This window comes from Rhea pennata, chromosome 20, assembly GCF_028389875.1.
Source record: "Rhea pennata isolate bPtePen1 chromosome 20, bPtePen1.pri, whole genome shotgun sequence".
Lineage (NCBI taxonomy): Eukaryota > Metazoa > Chordata > Aves > Rheiformes > Rheidae > Rhea > Rhea pennata.
In genome coordinates, this window is record NC_084682.1 from 11653882 (window position 1) to 11676394 (window position 22513).

Here is a 22513-nt window from a genome sequence, read left to right on the forward strand (position 1 = left end):
TACTTTCACCAAATAATACACCCCAAGGCTAGGAGTGTCACATGTGCAGAGGGCTCAGATGACTTTTTAATGAACAGACAGAAACACATTTCATGCTAGTGTAGCTGCTTTACAAAGCTGGCTGTGATGAGAAGAGTCTCCTTGGGTTCACACAAGGCATAGAAAGACATTGCTTTGTATTCTACCTCTGAGGTTAAAAACCAAAAAATTCAACCCCTTTCCCAAAAGCCCTACTGTTTGCCTTGGCCTGCAGAAAGGTAATGCTGTTCAGTAGAAATACACCTGTAGGTCAGCTGATTTCTGCTGCTGGACAGGTAGAACCTACCTACCTGCAGCTTGTGTCACCAGTCAAATAGTTTTTGGAGAAAAATCAAAGCTGTTTAGAAAATAAAACAAACATGACCCATATTTCACATAAATCCTGCAGTGATGTCCCTGGTCATGTAACAGTGCTGAGCGTGGCTTTTATGAGCCCAGCACAGGTAACGTCTGCGAGATTAAACCTCCTCTGCTGTGTTAAGAGCCTGCGAACAGTCCAACCCATTCCCATCAACCCCAAGGGTGTAACAGAGCCAGCTGTGCGCACACATCACAGGGAAAGCGGAGAGGACAGCAAACGATGCTGCGGTTTATTAGCAAAGGGATAACGAAGGGCAAACGAGTGACAAACTGAAGCGAGCTCCCTTGCGAAAGACAAACCAGATGAAGCAAGTGGATGCTGACACCCGCTCCTCCGCTGGGTGGTGGCACGGCTGTACGCTCATCAAGCACCGGGTAAGCACAACGAAGCCGCTTGCCTTCACAGGGTCCACGAGATGAAATGACAGCCTCCAAATGGCACTGTGTAGCTCTTTAGCTCTCAACACTTTTCAGATGACATTAAGGAGGAATCTTTTGTGAGGCTTTTTTGTGAAGGCTGTTAATGATATAGGCTATACTTTCATTTTGGTTTGGTTCTTTAGAAGAGAAGAAATTAGAACCTTTTGTTCAGCTGCCGAACAATGCTACCCAAAAATATAACAAACTTCCCCCCTGAAGGCAACAAAATGACAAGACCTGTCCAGAATGAGACAAAGCAGAGCTGTTAGTGGTCAAAAAAAATCCTATCACTCAACATGAACGTGCTATCAACCTAGCTAAACACATTCTCTCTATACCTAAATAGACAGAAGAATAAAACAGCAAAGAACAAATTTAATACTTTTAGGGTTTTGTGCGTGCATGTGTGTGCGTGCGTCAAAAAAACTTTTCTGGACCAGCAGCCCAAAAGCCACAATCTTCAAAATGTTCTAGGCATAAATGGATCAAAGTATTTAATTACAAGCAACACAGCCAGAATATTCTTTTCTTTCCTTCATGCTACATTTGCCTAATTAAGAGGCCTCACTGAAGATGGAGTGAGCATTTTTCAAAACATGAGCTGAGAAAGTAATCTCTTCTCAAAGCATATGTATCCTACTGACAGGCACTAGCCAGCACACTCAGCACCATCATACTGCAGAAAGCTAAGAAGCAATGTAAAGAGATCCCAGTCAGGGTTCACAGAGCTCTCAGCAGATGTGACTGGACCTAAAACTACTAGGTGAGGCTTGTGCATGCTCTCCAAGGGGAAAGCATGGAGAGGACAGTCAAGGAAGTCCTGCTCATCACCAGGAAGAAATGCAACAGCTCCCCGTACACGGCTACATCTCATAATTACTGTGAAATTTAGTGGCACAGTACCACAATAGATTTTCCAAGGTTCTTCATTATTTTTGGTTATAATTTACAAACAAGACTGGCTTAGACAGCTGACATCCAGTCCAAGAGACCAAGTTTGAATTATTGCATTTACCACTTGCAAGATGAACTCAGGCCTAACTCCTGACTGATCAGCATAAAACAACTAATGAACAAAAAACTGGCTTCAGACTACTAGCCATAATGCTTTCAATTGCAAGGAAAAAATAGGCAACATTTTAAAAAAAGTATCAACATGAGCAAATGCTGTACGCACATAGATAAGGGCTCATGTTCACAGTCACTAATAGATCCAGGAAAAGGAATAGGACAAGAGACAGGAAGCAGCTGAATCTAAGCTCGCATGCAACAATATCTGATTAACTTCACCAAAAAAAAAAATGTGTGCACAGATCAACCACCAGTCCAAATATGAGGAGGAGGAGGAGAGGAAAGAGGATGGCACAGCCTGCATCACTCCTGGGACTCAGCAAGCGAGCCATACTACTGCAGAGCCTGTGGGCCTATTTCTTAGGCACCAGGAAACACTCCATGCTGCTTTCTGAGTTTGCTCACTGCGTGCTAGAAGTCATGCTGCCTATTTTAAGGCTAAGTTTTAGACTATAGCTCCCCACTGCTGACAGCTGAAGATTAGGTTGGTGCATATTTCAATTCCCATATTAAGCAAATCATTTGCTTTGATTAGCCAAAGAGTAGTTGCAATTTAAGACAGCAAGACTAGCATTTTATCACTCTTAAAAAAAAAAAAAAAAAAAAAAAAAAAAAAAAAAAAAAAAACATTTGGCAGATCCTTAAGAAAGGATCTTCAAAATATAGCGTAAAGTCTCTTTTTTAAAAATGCTGGTTTTAGGAAGGAGCAATTTCTGTCTATCAGGCACATAATACATGACTTAAAGTAACTTGATTACACAATTATTCAATCATCTGGAATGTCTTTGTAGTGTATAATTATTCAGTCAAAAATTGCACGGCTCTCCCCCGTCACTGCCATACTCAGACCAAGGAAAGGAAGTAAAAGGCAGGTCTGTTAGAGAGCACTGATATGGAAAGGCATTGAACTGAAATGACAGGCTGACCAAGTACCCAAAACACTCCACGTATCACCGTTAACTTACTCAGGTAACTCCAGGTTGGAGTTTGCATGCATTTTTAGCTGATGGCGTTCCAACAAGCTCCCAGCCACCTTGCAGCTCACACTGCAGGCAAGGGAAGGGCATTAACTAGATTTCTTTGCTACACTGCTTCAGTCTTAGTTAAAAGTGGCTTGGATGCTCAAAAACCATCAGAAACAGGAATTTTTTGCACTTGTAAATGCTCTTTCAAAGTATATTAAACTGTTGTGAATGCTAATTAGTACAATTCCTCCAAGAACCAGGTAAAAACTACTGATCCCATTTTTGTAGATGAGGATGATAAATCACTGTGCTTTTCATCTGTGCTTAAACTGTCCTCAGTGCCCATTCCTGGAGATGCTGGACTACACAGAGCTTTGGTTTGAGCCTTTATTGCTGTTCTTGTAGAGTCAGAGCAAAGATCAGACTGCAACAGAAGCAGGCAAACAAGACAGACGATTTATGACTTCTGCCTCCTGCTCTGTCGGAAACACTCACCTTAGTTATCTACATCCCCAAGCACAAAACACAGCAAACAGTTCGCTCTGTTCTTCCCCCCTCCACACACACACACCCCCCTGGGAGATACTATATTATATTCACTTCACTTCCAGAAGTAATCACACTTTGTTTAAGAGATACAGAAAAGAAAAATCAAGCTGGGAAAGAGAAAGAGATGAGAAAGACTATAGAGAGATTACGGTTAAAAGCAAATAGATGCTGAGTAGTCCTTTTCATTGCCAGCACTCGTGCAGAGTCGACTCTGATAAGCGATAAAATAAAGTACAACATAGCTCGCCACAGAAATCTCTTACTAGGGAGTTACTTTCTCAGACTCTTACCTAATCTCCTCTGGGAACTGTGCATTTGTAACCAGGAAACTAGAGATGTTATGTTGGTGCAGAAGCTTCAAGAACCGGTTGATCTCTGGGTACATGATCGGCTCTCCCACCAGAGACAGCGCACAGTGCTTCGCTGTCATTGCTTCTTCAAAACGATCCACTTTAACTCCTGACACACCTGCAAGACGAGGGAAAAATAGGCAGAAATTACCTCCAATCTGTACAAGTACCTACAATCATTACCTACTACAAGCCATATATCCTCATCTAAAACACTGCAGCACAAAGAGACCAGTAACAACTATACCGCTCCGCAACTAGACACAGATGACACTAGTCCGCTGCCAGTGTCAACCAACACTGCTCTACTGAAAGCCACAAAGCAGCATCCATTCACACTGCGTTTGGGGCTCAACTGAAAGAATACTTTTTACTTGTAACAGTCAAGTCAAAATTTCTCTTGCTAGTCCTCAATGACACCTAAATGCTGGGATAGAAACACAAGAACAAAAAAAAAAAAAAAAAAAAAAAAAAAAAAAAAATCAGTGCCACCACAAGTAGATACTTAAAAAAAAGAAAGAGCAAATGAGGTTATGTTTCTCTCCACTGCTAACCACAGAACAGCCCTATGGTCAAGCGAAGACAAACTCCTGAAAGGAGCTGGGCATACTGGGCAAACAGTGCAAAAACCACTATGCATCAATACTAGCAACTAAGTGAAACATAACTCCACAGAGACAGAGGATTCGTTTAAAAACAAAAATCAACACACAGCACAGTTCTGACTGGGAAGAAAAATTTCAGAAGAGAAAAAAGCAAGAAACTCAAGTGTGGCATCCACGTGAAACAGCTATCAGATGCAGGTTTAACCAACCTGAACCATCTCCATAATACCCACAAGACAGCAGAGGAGAGGGGTGAATATTCTTCTGTCCCATCTGTACCTGACTAAAGTACTCAGAATCCTGAATGAATTTGGCAGATCACAAACAAGCTTTTGTTCCAAATATGTCGCTTAACGTTTCCTTTACACGCCTTGATGCACTTGAATAACATCTGAGGTTTTGGATTGGGAGTTGGTCTGTTTTACAAAAATCCAAAAACTTAAGTTTGAAACCAGGTCCTCAGCTCACCTCACGTTGCCTAGACGCTGGAGCTCTAACAGTACAGAAAATTACACACTCTGCTGCAAAGCCAAGATGAAGAGAGACATTCAGGGGTATTACTTCAGCCTCACACAGAAAAGCTAGTCTGTGATCAGAGCAAAGCTTAGTGCATTTTAAACCAGCTAGACTCAGTCCTGGGTAGGTGACAAAACTGATTGTTATTGTGCAGAAACTTGACAAAACTAAATGAGAACGTAATTTGAAAAGAAAGGAGACTCTCAGCCACGTACATTAAAGGACTGACATTTCTATGCCTAACACTACTGTAGGTCATGTTTTGGAATTAATTAATCTATCTTCCTCGGTATCTTGCAATTGGATTATGATAATTACAGTGCCTGCTTTATAAGTAGACAGAAGAAAATCTGTAAAGCTCTCAAGAATAACTTTCTCAAAATAGTTTACAGCAAACCTGGCACATATTAAACACCTTGCAGAGGAGGAGAGAGGCTTTATAAGCAGTCGTTTGACCACATAAACCACAAGCTAGACAGAGGTAAACTAAGAGATTAGTGGCTATTCCAAGCAGCATATGAACTCTCCGACACTTTCAGCTGCTGTAACACTGCTGCACTCGACCTCTGCTCCCATGTACGGTCTTCCCTCTGCCTTCAGCCAGCAATGAACTTCAAAGTCTGAGCACGGGGAGATTTTTAATGGCACACAACAGGTCCAGTGGGGAAGCAGGAGCTAGGAGCCTTAGGAACGTGAGCTGCACCTGCAAGAGGCAGTGACTTACAGCTTCTGGGTCCTGTTGAGTTCAGATCTCAGTGGGAGCCCCTGCTTCACATGCAGCCAAGACACCTTTGATCAGCACATCTCCCTTGAAAGGGCTGACTCCTGCTGCTCTCCTACCGGTTGCTGGAGAAGAAAAGCATCATCTGGCACATCACCCTGGAGAGGCTGGCTGTTGATATCAGGTACCCCTCTGCAAGTGTCTGTGCACCAGTGATCACAGATGCACTGCATGTGAGTGGGAAGACAAGGAATGTGTTTCATCTACTCTTATGATAAAATACACGCAACTTCAGATCTCTTTTTAGGTCTCTTTTTATGACCCAATCATTCAAAACAACAACTTGTAAGCCAGAAAGGCTTTCCAGTTCAGTTCAGGTAATGCACTTCCATTTCTGTTCGCCTTTCCTAAGCTAAACCAGGGCTAAGACATCGTCTCTCCTATTTTTGAATTATGTTCCTACTCTGTGTATGCCCTTGAGAAGGGCACAGAGATTTACTAGTCACCACCTAGAAAATGTATCAAATTCTTTCACATCTCCCACCTTAGCTCCCTATCAGTAGCATGTCTCTCCATTGGTTTCTTTAAAGGAGAATCGTGTGACATATTGATTAATGGCTGTGGTCTTCAAAAGCCATGCCAAGCATAGCAATAATAAAAGAGGAGAGGACGTATCATCGCCTTTAAAAGCATGCATATAGAGACTCCTATACTGAGGATGGAGGGTCACCATCTATTTTTCTGTTTCTTCAGAAAATACCTTTTTTACTACAGTGAGTGAAATCAATAGATCAGATTACAAGGCAAGTTTGTCATTTCCTTCAGCATGCACAGCAAGTCTGTGCATCTGCATTAGACTGTAAAGCCTAGCACTAGTACTAAAAAGAAGCACCAATTTATGCAAATTAATTAGAGTATTATCTCAGCAGCACTACTGCATTTGAAAGCCTCAAGGGCCCTTTAGCTAAGGCATGTTCCCCATGCTTTTCTTCTCCATCAGCTTGAATAATCTGGTCTGCTCTACCTTAGGGGTCAGTTTTCAAACACTTAATTAGTAGATGTGCACAGCACCCAGCTGGAAACTTCACTGAAGCCAACGTGGCAGTCCACACTGCACCTGGTCAGAGCTACTCAGCCCAGCCGCAACCCATCTTCCCTCCCAAACTCTCTCTCCTCCCTCTACAACAAAGCAATCTAGTCCATCACTCTGCTCAAATCTTTTTTTTTTTTTTTTTAAATCAATCATAATAAAATCCAGACTACTATTTGTGGCATGCTGCTAAGTTCTGTGGAACTAGACAGTCATGTTTTCTGCCTGAGGCACTTCCAACCTGGACAGAGTACAACTCTGACACCATACACACTCTCTCCCGGGGCTTCAATTTACTGCACAATGTTTCAACTCAATTTTGCCTTCACTGATTCTACTCTAACAATATTTTCACACGCACCTCAGGGAAAGGAGAATGTAAAATTCACAGAACGTAATAGCTGGCTACTGGGCTTAAGTTTTTCATGTTTTTTCTTTGGCTTAATAAACCTTTTTCTTTTTGGCTCCCAAGACAGGAAGCGTGTTGTCATCTATCACTGTAAAAATGTAACACATCTTCTCTTTCTTCACTTTGCAACACAATTCTAATCCAGAGCTCTTCTCAGACTTTCTCCCCTTTCATTGTTCAAGGTCAAGTATAACCGTGCTTAGGAAGTACATGCAAGTTTTAGGGAATGTTGGAAATTTGTTTAGCTGAAAATAAGTTCAGTAAGTTTTCAAATGCTCCCAAGCCTATCTACATTCTTTCCTCCTCCATACTTTGTTTTGTGAAGACAGCAAGGGGTAGTAAGAGAACAGGATAGCTATTACAAAGTTTGAAGGTGGTTTTAAACTGTTTCCCTTGCTTGGCTTTTAGCAGAAGGTCAGACTTGCAGATACCTGCAAAAAGAATTTTGCTTTTCACCTTTCTCCATTGTAAACACCAGACATTGCTGCCCTACAGGGCAATACATCAATCAGTTGCAAGAGAAGCTGCATGCAAAAGTATTTGTCACCTTAAACAACATATTTCCCTTGAAAAATGTCCCATAAATTATTATTTTTGGTCAAATGCTGCCTAACAAAAGGGAAGCAAGTTGTTGCTTTTAGGACTTTTAATAGTTCTAACAAAAATCACAGAAATGCTGGTTAGAAGGACTTTTGCATGTCTGTAGGCCAACCTCCCGCTCAAAGAGGACAGTTGCCACGCTGGATCGGGGTGACAGTGGCTTTGCTTAAAATGCTTGAAAACGTCTGAGGTTGGAGGGCTCCCCCACCTCTCTGGAGACTTGTCCCAGAGCTGCACCTCCTTCTGCAGAATAAGCTTATTTAATGTTACATTCAACCTGAACCTGCCAAGCAGCAGCTCACAGCTGTTGCCCCTTAGTCCATCGTCCCACATGGGTCTCCCAGCTGGGACTGACACACAGGGCTATCACAACACTCATGCAGAACCCTCCAACTTCTTGCTGAACAACATTCCCAGTTCCTCAGACTGCCCTGCCTTGATTGCTGGCAGCTGTGCTTTGGTTGGAGTGATGGAAATGCACTACCAGCATCAAACGCTTCCTTCTGCTGTAGCTCCTCTTATCTTACCTCTTCCCTAAGGAACTTCTCTGACAAATTAACATCCTTCTCCCTTATCCTATGGCAACACCTTCACTTCTGTCCCATTCTCCCCAGCACCTACTTGTTCCTCATGATCTCCCGAGCTGAAATTCAATCCCATAGTATTTCCCTATACGTGCAGTGTACAGCTAGAACTTGTTATTCTGGCTATTCTCCATCCAGTTCAGAATGGGAACTTCTACTGAACTGACTTCCTAGAGAGGTGTTGGCCTGAGTGCCTGATTCAAACTAGCAACTCCATGAGTAAAACGATGCTCACGGGACCCTAACCTGAGTTACTTTTCCTCCTATTATGCAAGTGTGAATGAGACAGAGTAACTCTCCTCTGCTGACAATAGTTCTTCCCTGTCACATCTCTAATCCATTGGGTTCTCTCTGCACACAGACAAACAAATGAGCTCCTAAAATGACAGCCAAGGCTAAGGCTCATCTTGCACATTTTACGGATGCTTCATTTACCTCCCACTGCTCACAGAGCCTCCACTGTCAATTAGGAAGAGCAGAGCTCTAGACCCATCCTGCCAAGCTGGCTAGCTTTTACAGTGCACAGAGTTGACCTTGGCAGAATAGCCAAGTTTTATGTTTGAAAAAAGAAAAGAGAAATAAAATAGATATAACAGATGTACAATGAACTCACAAGCAGTTCATATGCTAAGCAAGATGCAGTAATTTTTAGAGGCTTAAGAGGTGCTTAGCACCTGGAGCTTCAGTTACAAACAAATGTTTATCAAAAAACAAACAAAAACCCCAAACAAGAATAAACACACGTACAACTGAATGCTTTAGCACTACAGAAGCTTCCACCCTCACCCAAGAAAAGAGCAAAACAGCTACAAAGATGCCCAAGAGGCAACTACATTCAACTTTCTCAAAGGCAGCAAATGATACTCAATGTTCTAATGCCATGAAAAAGGCAAAATGTCTCAGAAAACAAGTAATCAATGTGCCATGAAAGCATCACACCTGCACACTTTCTGAAATTAGTTACAAATTTTATGCTTCCTTCCTAGCATTCTGCAGATCAAAATGTTTTGAATTTTGCTTTGAAGATGCTGCTGTTGATTATCTTCCAGCAGTGTCATTAATGGGAGAAAATAGGAGAAGATACCTTTGAACTGCTTGATCATATTCTGATGGCTCTCAATAGCCTCCTGCAAGATCATTTCAGGTTGATCCATTTTCCATCGCCACTCCGTACCCACCGGATTTGTATGATGTCTGAAGGAAAAGAGACCGAGTTACTCATTGCATTTTGTAACATACAAGGAAGAATCCATCTGCTGCCCTGAGTACTTTGGCATTGCTTAATAAAATAAAAAGCAATAGTAAATTTGCAGCAAGATCCCACTTCTGACACAACCCACAGATCTGATCTTTAAAAAATAATTCTTATCTTCCTTTCCTCCCAGGCTCCGGTTTCCCAGAAGGAAAAATGGACCTTACAATTCATACCAAAATTAACATAGCTATTTGAATCAAGGGAAAGAGGTTTCTAAGCATTTAAAATGATGTTTTGCAGCCAGAGAAAGGCTTCTGTAATAAAGGAAAACTAGTTCTACCTCCTCTTCTGACCATAGTTGCATCAATTACTCAAAGTCTTAAGCAATTTTTAGCTTTACTGTAAAGGTACCAATTGCTTCCCTGAGAAGAGAAAGATTTGTTTCTAACCCAATCCCTGTGTAACGTTCTGGTAACAAGACAAATGCGGCAGACTACTAATACATAAAGAGACTAGGAAGTTTACAATATGCCAGAGATACATCTGTGATGGATCTGCTTAACTCCCCAGATTTATTCAGTAGAGGCTTCTCATTATTTGAGTTCTGCTAGTTACTAAGAAACTCCAATGCAAAAAATAAAAAAAACCCAAAACATTAACTTCTCTGAGCCAAAGCAGACTGGATGAATAAAAGCAATCCATCTTTCATCTGAAGGACAGCAACCGTTAAACAGCTGGGCACATTCTGTTAAAAAGCCAACCATACCTACCCAGAAAGGATCGCTACTCTCACACGGAAAAGGTCTATCCAAGCAAATCCAGTATCAACACAGCTGGAAGATACTAGAAGTTTCCCCTCATTCCCTTCTTTGACATGAAAAGATGTTAAGGTATTTTAAATCACCTGGACAACATGCATCCTGACCAGCAGATGAAATACTACAAGCAACTCGTGTGGTACACAACATGGTCTCATCTAGACAGCCTACAATCCAGAAAGAGTCTCTGTAAGAGTATGGACCTCTCCCTAGTGAAAGAAATAGCATTAACGGACTAACACAGCTCTAGATAAGAACACAATATCAAGCAACACAAACTCGAGCGTTTTCTGACCGCAGATCTCTGGTTCATCTGCTGCTCTCATCATCATTCCTGGAGAAGCTGACTTATTCAGTTTTCCAACTACACGGCATCAAGACGTGACATTCAATATTTAATTGAGGGAGGACAGACATAGGGAAACATTTTTTCAGAATTAAGTGGCTGGTTCAACGCCTAGCAAGGACAAATCAAGACTCCAACTAACTCCTTCAAGTGAGAAAGATTTGCAGCTCCATATTTTCACAGCACTAAAATACATGAATTCTGGAGCTGGCATCTGCTAAAGTAGCTTTCTGGCCCAAAGGTTTTTGTCCCCTTCAAGGGCAAAAATTCAAAACACTGCTCTCTAAAACTGCTTTAGCACTTCAAAGATAATAACCTTTAAGCTGAAACAACTCTGCCTTTTGGATTTCCCACTTTTTTAGGCTGCCAGTGTGGAAAATTTTCTGAATGCTAGCTATAAAAAAGCATTTATAAAATCCTTACATGTTTAACTACATAGCTTGTACCTTGTACATTTAATAGGGCAAGTTGGCAGAAAATCAATAGACTCTTGATGCACTCTGGACAACCATTAATTATTAGTGTTTAACAGTCCTTGAATTTTTAACACATTCTAACTGTTTATTAAACACACCAGGTCATGTCTACAAAGCAGCTTATTTGGCAAAAAGCAGTTCTCCACTCATATAAAAGAAACACAAATATTTGGTGGCTTATAAGACTGTTTCACAGTCTCTTGCACACATGAAATTTCACTGTTACTTTTCCATTCCCCTGCAGGCTCTGTGACCCCCCTACATCATCCACCTCACTAACTATCCAAATCTTGAGAAGCACTGAAAGCAGAAATACCAGCAGGTAATTGCACACAGTACTCCTGCCCTTCTCACAATAACACATCATACTAGTACAATAAAGGTTTGGGTCTATGCGTTTAGAGAACTTCAGGTCTGAAACACGCTAATTTGAGAAGCTGCCCTAATACTCCGAAGACAAGGCATGACTACTCCAGCAAACCACCATGAGAAAGTGACAAAAGATCACGCCAAACACAACATGGACTTCTCAGCTCTTCCCTAGCTAATGGAGATGGCCCCCCACTGAACTTTTCTTGCATTCTCATCAGACCTCTGATCTACCAGTATTGTTTGCCAACGTTACCAAAACGTCCCCAACTGTCAATCAGTCCTCAGTGAGGGAAAACGTATGCTTCAGTGGAGCAGTGCATTCAGCTCCCCAATCAGTTCTACGTTGTTTTAATAAATCAGCTTTTGCTTGATCATCGGGGCAAGTCCATTCAGCATTACTAATTCCAGTGATGGAAACAGGAAAGGGAATTTATTGCAGTGCCTTTACAAAAAAGAAGCATTTCCCCCCTGCACCTGCTTATATAGAGAGGAAGGGGTTTTTTGTTTGTTTGAAGTCTGGCAATTTCTGGATTTGTGCCTCTTGCCATCTCTGTTAGCAGACAGTCAGAAACCATGAGTAAAGATGGTCTTGGGGTCAGGACTCTTAAATGAATGTTGATTCTCCAATTGACTCCTGGCGTGGCCATAAGCAAACAAATGATCCTCTTAAAATAGCTGTACTCTCCTGTGAGCAAAACTTAATATTATCGAGTCTTCCAAGGAACTCTGAGGGAAAATGAAGCACAAATATAAAGCATCATTTACTCTAGTGAGCAATGATTGCTGCTGATAGCTGGCAGAGAACACGAAGGTGAGGAAAGGCTAGCAGCAGCAATGACTGAAGGATAGAGAATATGATTCCTAGGAATGGACATGAGGAATAGAGCAGAATAGCAGAGTTCAAGAAAGCAGACTTCAGTGAACTCTGAAAACTGACAGGTGAGATCCCAGAGCAGGAAAGTTTCAAGGCAAAGGAGTTCAGGAGAACTAACAGTTTTTTTAAACCTTATTAAGGTAGAAGTGCAAACTGTGGCAATAAAAAGAAAAGACATGAAGTATAACAAGAAACCAATCTCTTCAATAACCTTAGTGGCCCTTCAGCTGAAAATAAGAAGGAGGACATAAGAGTATAGGGTCATAATCAGAAAGGTCAAAGCACAAAATAAGGTACAACTAGTAAAGGACATATAAAAAGGCTAACAAGAAAACCTTTCCCTGTAACGATATGAGGATTATGTGGCAGAAGTGAAATGTTGGTCCAACACGCAAGGAAGCAAAGCTTAATGTTTTTCCATAGGGACAAGAAAACCAAGTGTCGAGTCTTTTCTTTTGCTTCTCCCCAATGGCAATGGAAAGAACTCAAACTACACTAGAAAGAGGACAGGTTAGAATACTTATCTAAATGAAGTGTTTTCAAATGTCTAGGTGTCATCAAATTCATCCTAGAGAGTGTGGATGAACTGGCTGATGGAGTATCAGAACTATTAGCCATAAGCTAAGAGATCCTGGAGAACAGGTGAAAGGGATTTCAAGAAACTGGAAAAGTGCTAATGCAACACTCACTTCAGAGGGCAAAGATTTCTACATCAGTCTTTAATCTCCAGTTCCTCAGAAAATTATGGACTAAAACAGCTTGTAACCCTCAGAAGACAGCATGGACATCAGTTAGAGCTAACACAAGTCTGTCAAGAACATTCCGTTGAAGACCACAGCTCTGTAGGCAAAGATAAAAACTGGAGGTCTAGCTTGTGATACTGTTTTTCAAGACATTTTCACAATCTGCCCAAAGGAACTCTCCGTAGCTAGAATTATTTTGTAAGAGAATACACATCAGGATGGAAAATTTGAATCAAAGATTAGTTGCACTGGTTCATTAGGCAATTACGTCTATCTGAAAGGGAATCTGTAGGCTTCTGTCCTGGGACTGGCCCTATTCATTCTATTTCAACAGCTGAATGACGGGATCAGGAAGCGGACTTACCACACCTGCAGGTGCAACCAAGATGGAAGGAGAAGCAAACTCATGGAGGATAGCATGCATTAAAAAAAAAAAAAAACAAAAACAAAAAAAAAAACCATCACCACATCGATCATGTTATGTTGTGTTGTCAAAGTTTTCAGCTGACTGCAAAATGCAATGTGAGGAAGCACACAGTTAGGCAGTGCTTCTACAAAGAGGGAGCTGATAGCGATCATAACTGAACAGCAGTCAACAATATTATATAGCAGCAAAAATTCATACTGCGATGACAGCGCAAGACAGAGTCCTAGAAAGCACTGCCTGAGAGGCAGATGGAAGGACTGAGATTTGAATCTCAAAGACAGGCAGAAGGGAAGAGACGATTTTTGCCTGCAGCTACCAAGAGTAAAGGGATGGACTATTCTCCATGTGTGCAGAAGGAGCAACAACCTTAAAATTACAACCAGGAGAGATACCTGGGCATGCAGGAAGGGCAACAGTGCAACGCTGCAGCAGACTACCTACAGTGGCCATAAAAATATCATCACTCCATATTTCTAAGAACTGGTTAGACAAAACACCTGTCAGAACTGATTTAGATGCACTTGACACTGCCTTGTAGCTGGAGATAAATTAAGATTCCAAGTTCCTTCTAGATCTGTTTTCTGCAATCAGACAATGTTCACTTACAAAGAAAAAAAGAAGTTCTTGCAACAATTAAAAAAAATCCCTATCTGAGCTGTTGAGAAAGTGGAACACAATATTTCCATAGAAACTTCCCGTAAAATAACAGATAGTTATTTTTCAATGTTGCTCTGAGCAATCTTGTGTTAGATTTTAGAGTGGGCAAAATAATTTTTTTTTCCTCTTTTCTTGGATATACTCATTATAAAGCTTTTCAGAAGACAGGGAAATATTCATGAGTGTTGATGAAGTGAAAACAATTTCAGAGCAGGAAAAAAATGTGAAAATGAGAGGAAAGTCAAATATTTGGACATCCAGATATTCAAAAACCCTTCTCATTTCAAAAATAACAAAATATTCAGTATTTTCAAAAGAAAAACTTAAGACTTTTCATTTCAGCTGTTTTAAAAATGACTTAAAGTTTTTCAGGAACAGCCCAAAATGAATTGTTGAATTTTAGATAAAACAAAACATGTCAGATCAACCCAGTTTCCTTGTTCCATTGAAACTGTATTGCAGTTAAACCTTTAACCAGCAGTTCCCCTATGTGTTTTTTTCTTTTCTTTTTTCTTTTTTAAAATCAGTTGCTGAATCAAGAAATGCACCATTTTTCTTAAGAGAGTACCTTCTCCCATCATGCTGACTGACAGCAATACACACTGCTTCCAACAGGAAGGACTACTTTAGACCAGGTTCGTTTTGCTAGTTGCTCTGGGCTGAGAGACGACAGTATTTTAGAAGAATTTGGAAGGATCTACTTCTTTTCTAATTCACATTTCTGTGAATCTTAAGAACGAAAGATGCACAATGCTGAAAAATGACACCTCAGCTCTAAGAAACCTCCAAATGCTCATGCTATATAAGGAGGACACTTTATAGAGGGAGGTGATGCTGAGTACCCCACAGAAGTCTGCCTCATCACCATGCCAATAGATTTCATTCTTTCCTAGCAAAACATGCACCACACTCAATAGGCAATTTTAAAAACTATTTTAAAATTAGAGTAGTTAAAGCAGCAGGATGTACCAGGTCATGTTCAAAGTCCAGGTAGTCATCGGTTACTTCTGATGGAGTGATAGAACTGGGTAGCACTTATCAACCACCTGAAATAACTGTCAAGGCAGATACGAGCATTTTGTAGCAAATAATTTCATTATATTGATTACCAATGCTACAAGTACCTAAAGCAATAATAATAGCTACAAAAGTCAAGAAGTCCAAGGCCATAAAAACATACAGCATGATAGAGCAAGGTCACGAGATGAAAAGCATAGATTTCAGTCACAGTAATTTTTTTTTTTTTGGTAGTATTTTTTTCATCCCTTCATGACATCTCTTTGCATAATAGGAATGACAATAACCCCTACTTCAGAGAGGAAGCTGGGAATCCTCATGTGGCAGATAATACCCAAGGGTCTGACTATACTGACAGTGACCACAGCCCCCACATTTTGATGCCTAGATTTGATAAAACAGTATCTAATTGGTAACGCTCAGCAGGGTGTTCTCTTTTATAGTACGAAGAGACACGAAGCAACTTCAGCCTGCTCAAACATTGCAAAACCCAAAGCGCTGCCTTAGCAAAGCCCCAACAACCCTGAGAGGCTGGAGAACAGGCACCCAGCTGAGGCAGTCACCCAGGTTCTAGCTCACATCTTACCCAACGGACCACATCAATGTTTTCTCCTGGAAATACCTCAAATGGATGCTTACAGTGCTGACAGAGCAGTGCATAAATTCATGTTCTGAGATCAAGGAGTTTTTTGTTTCTGTTTTTTTTCAACCATGGACAGCATATGCGTATTTTCTGACATCTTTTCCCACCCTCCCCCAAATTTAAAAGGTTACTTCAAGAGCTCCTGAGAGCCCAGCAGGCCTAAAGATGAAACAAGTGAAGAATCAGGTCTGAAGAGAATGACGACCTTCGGGTCACAATACTTTTCTTCAGTTCAGCTGGTTTTTGCTTACAGAACTCTAATCCTAGGAGAAGACATTCCTGACATACTGAAAAACAAGGATGAGCATCAGGAGATGCAGAGAGACTTCTTGAGGTTACAGACACAGATTCTGAATATATTTTGCAGATGTGCAGTGCTGTCAACACCTTTGATCATATTATAATATTTCATATTTCCCTGAAGAATTAGCCTCTAGAGGCAACTTGTTTAATGAGAAGAAACTTTTGTTTTAATCTGTTTAAGAGCTATGTTTCTTCTTTCCCTCCTTTTTTTTTTAAATTAATAACCTTCCTATGGGAGATTAATTTTTAATTCTGAGGGTCCTTAACCACTGTAATTTGGCCACACACATTCTGATAGTCTGAACAGAATTTCAGCTGGTACAAGTTAAAGCTGAAACCTTCAAATGCAACTATAAACATCACAAAGTTGCACAAAAAGAAATATGAACCAGTTTTCTTTATGGGATATTTTATTCTGTTTGGTTTGCTTCCTCCTCAGATGCAAAATAATAAAACCTATTAATTTAAATCTTATTCAGCCGTCCCAGCTCTCCACAATAAATGATTGTGTTCTAGACACTCAGCCAGAGGACATAATCAAATTAGGTTTGCCTGGTGACTGTGCTGCAATAGAGGCAGTGTCAGAAAACTCAGTCCCCACACTTGCTCTAATTGATTAAAAGATTTGGTCACTTGCACACATTTCCATTTAGACAATTAAGCTAAAGAGATGCCACAAGCACAGTGAGAGCAACTGAAAATAGTAATGCGTAGTGACAGACTATTTTTGCAGAGCAAATTATGAGTTAGGGATGTTGAAGTAATTATGGTCTCCAGCCCCCCCTTGCTTTTAGCACAACTACTCACACATCAACAAGGCACGACAGCAGGGGAGGGGGAAGAGGAGAAAAAAGATATATATGTCTGCTCTCCAGAGAAGCTATAGACATAAGTCTGCCTTAATGCAAAATTAATGCCAGCCTCTGACTAGGACAGCATGGAAGCAGGAGCTAGCAGCTACTCCAGTAAGATGCTGGAGGTATGCAACATGTCTACCACTAACGCAATGCTTCCAGGGCCAAGGAGGAAGGTTTAGAATAAAGACAGAAACTACATCTTTATTATATTTTAAAAATAATAATTCTATGAGTGTCTGAGTAGTGGTTCTACTCATGTCACCTGGTTTGGGGCCAAAAAGTGTCACTCATGACCAGCCAACATCAACTGCATCCAATTCCCAGGGAAAATGGCTGAACTACAGCACTTCTTGCCAGAATGAGGAAGAAAAAACAAACAGGCTCCTTGGATTTTTCCTCAGCGAGGCTAGGAGAGCTGCAGTGAAGTTGTGTGGTTGAAACATTGGCACACTCTACAGATGTCAAAAATGTGAGAGAAGAGAGCAAATTAAAAAAAATTGCAGCAGTTTTGTCTGCAGTTTAGTGTGTAGGGCTAAGTGAGAAACCCAGCAATGCATACAAGCTGTATTAGAAACATTTCATCGACAGTAGATCAAAACTATCACTTCATATGTCTCCAACAGCACAGATGGTAACTGTTAATGATAAGATAATATGCTCATACTACTCAGCCACCAGTGTCTGTAATTCTGCATTTAATCTCTTGTGATTAAGAATGTGCAAGGACTGACTGGTTTAGAAGTATATAGGCATTCCTGGATCCAGCATATTTGTGAGATGTGCTGACACTAATAGGTAGCTGAAAAAGGTGGATGCAGAAGACTCCTCCTCTTCACCAAATTAAGAGCAGCTACTCCCATTGACTCTTGAGATGATTACCAGCCAACTATAAAGGTGAGAGTAAGCTAAGGAGAATTTTGTTTCTTTGTGACCCCTTCAGGGTTTTGAACTGCTTTCAAAAGACAGATGTGCTAATATGCTCACTCTGTCACCTCCACACTACAGATGACAAATTGTCCAGCTCCAGGCCAGAAGTAAGGAAGCATCATGAAAACACTGAAGTCCCCGCAATAATTGGAGGAATAGAGACAGAAGAGAATGTCTTCCTTCTGAGAAAGACTATTTGCCTCACAATTGCTATTATTTTTAAACAAGAAAAATCTCACTCTTTTACAAAGCAAGCACACTACATTATGGTTGCCACCTAGCTGTATGGCATAGTGGTATCACATAGTATTGTGGTTGCTACAACTGTAACATCTACAAGTACCACGAATAAGGAAGAACCACTGCCTCAAGGCAAGTTGAGCCATGGAGCAACTGTGTCAGTGCAGGACAGATGCCAGACAAGCACCTCTGAACATGCCAATGAGAGATGAATCCAGGCAGAAAGGTGGATGGCCTGTGTCAGCATGGCACTGCACGTCAATTAACACACCACGCTGGAGGTGGCTCCTGAGCAATTCCCATGCAGCTCCCAGATGCAGACAGTGGAGGAACACAGCTACTTTGAACTCTGGGCAGTCCCCTGACCTGGTACACATCTCCCAGCCACGCAAAGGCTTGTAGCGGCACAGAGAAGGACAAACATAGGGTCTAAAGAAGCAGCGAAAGCTGGGCAGAGACAGTCTTTCAGCAGCAGTTATGGCTTATGGCAAGCTTAAGGTATACATAAAATGAGCCTTGGGATGAGTCCCAAAATGAGCCTCAAGTCTTCAAACTCAATAGATAATCTGAGATGAGAAGACAGACAGTTGCAGTCTGCATGAAAAAGTCTAACAACTGCAATTCATATTGCTCACAGAAGGCTAATAAATGAGAACATTTTCCACCACAGTTCTCTGGAAAGCCATTTCCTTGCATTCAGGTTGTTATCATTAGTAAAATAACTTTTCTAGCATTAGTTATCCTTAGTGTTAAGATGATCCTGGAAACAAAGTAAGTGAAAAATGACAGCTACAGAATTACAGTTAGAGAGGCATGAAAGGTGTCGCATGTAGCAACCTAACCCAATTACTGGGCTTGCATATTTATACTTGCTTGACTTCAATTCAGTCCCTTATTCAAGACACAGGCTGCTGCTAAGTATTTGAGTTGAGTCATCCTGAAGTGAGACAATATTAAATCACCTCCAGTGGAATACTAGAAACAAAACACTTAATTCTGGTGGTGTTACTGCTTTCTAGTTGGTGTTTATGATGTACCTTCTGTGTTGGGACAGACGGACAGTAACACACATGGCAATCTTCCTAGCGTTACAGTAACCAGTGCAGAAATAATTGCACCGTTGCTAGCTGATGCACAGAAAAAAAGAAAAGAAATATTCCGTACGTTTTTCATCCCAGTCAACAGATCATTATTACATGCTCTGAAGGGGAGTGGTAAAGCTTGCACATTAAATATGCTATTCGCTGTGTCCTTTCAAGCTACTACATGATGAAAGCCTATCAAGAGCACCAATTAACATTTTGGAATGGACTCCCAAATGCATACTTACTAGAGTGACCGGTATTTAATGCTTACACTTAACACTAACATGTGAGATAACTTCAAAGTGCACTCAAAATTATAGAGATACCTTTGCAGTGATGCTGTCATTTAAATACTTTCATGAAATATTTGCATTATTAAAACTTGAAGACTGTTTAATGAAAGACAGGAAGTGGTACGGACAAGAATTTGGGTGTTTTTGCATGAAAATATTGATATGCTGGACACTGGGCTTAGAGATGGAGTAGGAGTATTATTAGCAGTCAGTCCTCTGAGGCAGACATAAAACTAAAGGAAGCACAGCCACCCCCCCTCCCCCAAAGTCTGAATTAGTTAAAAAGATAAGAAACAAGAGTCAAAGAATAACCTCCAAATCATCCCACCTGGCACACTTTCACATCACTTTTTTTTATTTCTGCTTAGCTTCTTATTCTCTCACTAGTCCCATTCTGCAGTCCCCCAGCCTAGCAGAAAGCTTCCCTCTGAAAATCAGGCATTTTGGTGAATAAGCAGTGCTAGAGCAGCTCGCAGCTTTAAATTCAGACCCAGACAAAGCTAATTTCCTTCAGAGAATTAACTACTAAGTAATTCCTCTGAGGAAAAGGTTACTTTTCTGACTAAAATGGAAAACCATTTATTAACTACTGTTTTAGAAAGACAAGAGATACTAAGTCACCACTTTTTGCCCACTTTAAGTGCCACTAAGCTGGAGATGAGGAGGGAGAAGTAATTTAGAGAAAAAGGATCCAATTTTAAAATAGAAAGTTATTTTAAATATTTAGCATGTTGGTTGCTGGCTTTGCAAAATGTGTCAGTCCATCGATAAGGGAATAGTGCTGGTAGAAGCATGAAGGGGGAGCACAGCTCTCTTGCAAAGTCTTCCTCCACACCCTTTCTGAACAGAAAGGATGCCCAAGTAACACTGTCCTCTGTTTGGAGAAAAGCAGAGGGGCAGAGTGACACAAAGTACAGCCCAGCTCACCAATCGATGGTGCAGAGCCAGGCTGAGGATTAGTCTCACAGACACCTACAGCCAGAACAGGTTTAGACACTGCTCTTGTTTCTTGCTCCTCTCTGTCCAGAGCACAAGACTACTGTGAACACATCTGTTAAATATTATGCAGTCAGGTGGTTTCTCCCAAAGTAAAATAGCATCAGTATTTTACCTCCAGCAAAACACGCATTTGTTTGCGCAAGCCAGGCTTGGCGTGGCCTCCATGCAGCGGTGGCTCTCAATGCCATAGAAGGTGTGTTTGTAGCAGCCTCCTCGGCCTCGAAGCATTGACTAATAGCAAAGAAAAAAAAACAAACACCGAGAAAAGTTAAAATACACTATTTGTAACCAAATGGAGTGAGAACATTAAAAAAAAGTATTCACAGTAAAAGCTAACTCCAGACTAACCAACTCCAGTGGAGGACCACACCGGGGACTAACCCAAGTAGCAACACATCCATAGAAAGGCCAAAGTAGTTTGCAAAAGGTCCTAAACGCAGCCAACGCACTGGAATAGAGAGCAACTTGCTGAGCTAAACACCAAAAAATAACAACATTCAAAACTGTTGCAGATACTTCTCCAAATGCAACCAGGGCTTGTTTTAAAGGCTGTTGTATCTGCAGCCATTTGGCTACCTGCTTCCTGGACATATTTGCAATGTTCAGTTACAAGTAACTTCTGCGTTCAAAGTCACTCAAGACAGATATTGAAGCCCAGGCAACGGTGTGTCAGGAGAGTGACAGGTGACACCTCAAAAAAAAAAAAAAAAATCACAGCAAGTAGATCAGTATATAGTGTGATTGTTTACACACCCTTGCAGAAACAAAGGATTTATGTCAAATTTACAACTGTTTTAGAGGAGAAAAACTTAAATTAAACTAATAATTTTTCATTTGTAATACTATAGCATAACAATGTTTTTTACTGAGGCTTTTAACTGAATCAACCATCAAACAGAAGCAGATGAAGCCACTTAAAGCTGTAAAAAAAAAACATTAGTGTAAAAAGCCCAGTAAAGAGAATAACAAAAACCAATTTAAAGGCTACATTACTAGACACTCAATTCTCCTCATTTGTCTAGCAGACTTTCTTCTAATGATAAATTAAATAAATACCTTGATCTTATAAACTTTCATTCACATCAGACATTGGTACTAGTAGGACTTCGCTCTTTCCTTAACAGAATTACAGCAGCCTTCCCACTGGAATTTATCTTCTATTTAGCATGCAAGTTGCTTGGAGCAAAGACTCTCTTTCATTATCTCAGTTAAATAATAATAAGTGAGAGAATCTTTACTACTCTCAAGAGGAAATTGGAACTAGAGTAACTTTTAATCCATCTTCCTCTACCTGAAGAGTTCTAGTGATCCCAGATAACCTCCACTGAGCAATGGAAATAGAGTATACAGGTAATCTCTAATATATGTACAGCATTATTATACAGTTGGAAGATTTTTACAAAGTAGAAAATAAGGTTTATTCCATCCATCCCTCAAATTACACAAATTTCAGGAGATACATAAATTCTAGGAAAGTCAGTTACATTTTGGATTTCAGAAGGCTTTTCCTAGAATTTGTAGTTCTTTGGGTTTTTTTACTCTTTTCCAGAATATGATAAAATACAATAGTTTTAATCTGAGATATCACTATGTAACTTTACTTAACACTGTTCCTTCTAAGCCTGCTCCCGCTTTCCACTGACACAAATCTGGAACAAGTCTTCTGAAGACACTTATATATTGGTGTGAACCTGAGACAAAGCCACTGCTTGTAAACAGTTTCAGCCCAATTTATTAGAGCACTTTACATTCAATTCCTGCTTAAGCTAAAAATAGCACAGTCCCATCTAAGCACAGAGTATTCCTATTTATTTTGTGAGATGGCTTCAGCGTTGCATTAAATTCTGGTTCTTTAATACAACTGGGTTCTCTGGTTTGCCTTTTCATTCGCAGCACAGAGTTCGAGAACTTTTTCTTTAAACAACTCATGGCCTTCTCAGACTTAAAAAAAAAAAAAAAAAA

General features: G+C 40.6%; 1 protein-coding gene across 1 annotated transcript in view; it reads right to left on the reverse strand.

Annotated features, from left to right (window-relative positions):
- Positions 1-22513, reverse strand: part of LOC134149612 (S-adenosyl-L-methionine-dependent tRNA 4-demethylwyosine synthase TYW1-like) — a 114673-nt gene that overhangs the window by 57208 nt on the left and 34952 nt on the right. The window contains exons 11-13 of the mRNA XM_062592845.1: positions 20664-20782; positions 9364-9473; positions 3695-3872 (exon numbers count right to left, since the gene is read on the reverse strand). Of these exons, the coding sequence (XP_062448829.1) occupies positions 3695-3872; positions 9364-9473; positions 20664-20782 (407 nt within the window). The remainder of the gene's footprint in view (positions 1-3694; positions 3873-9363; positions 9474-20663; positions 20783-22513) is intronic.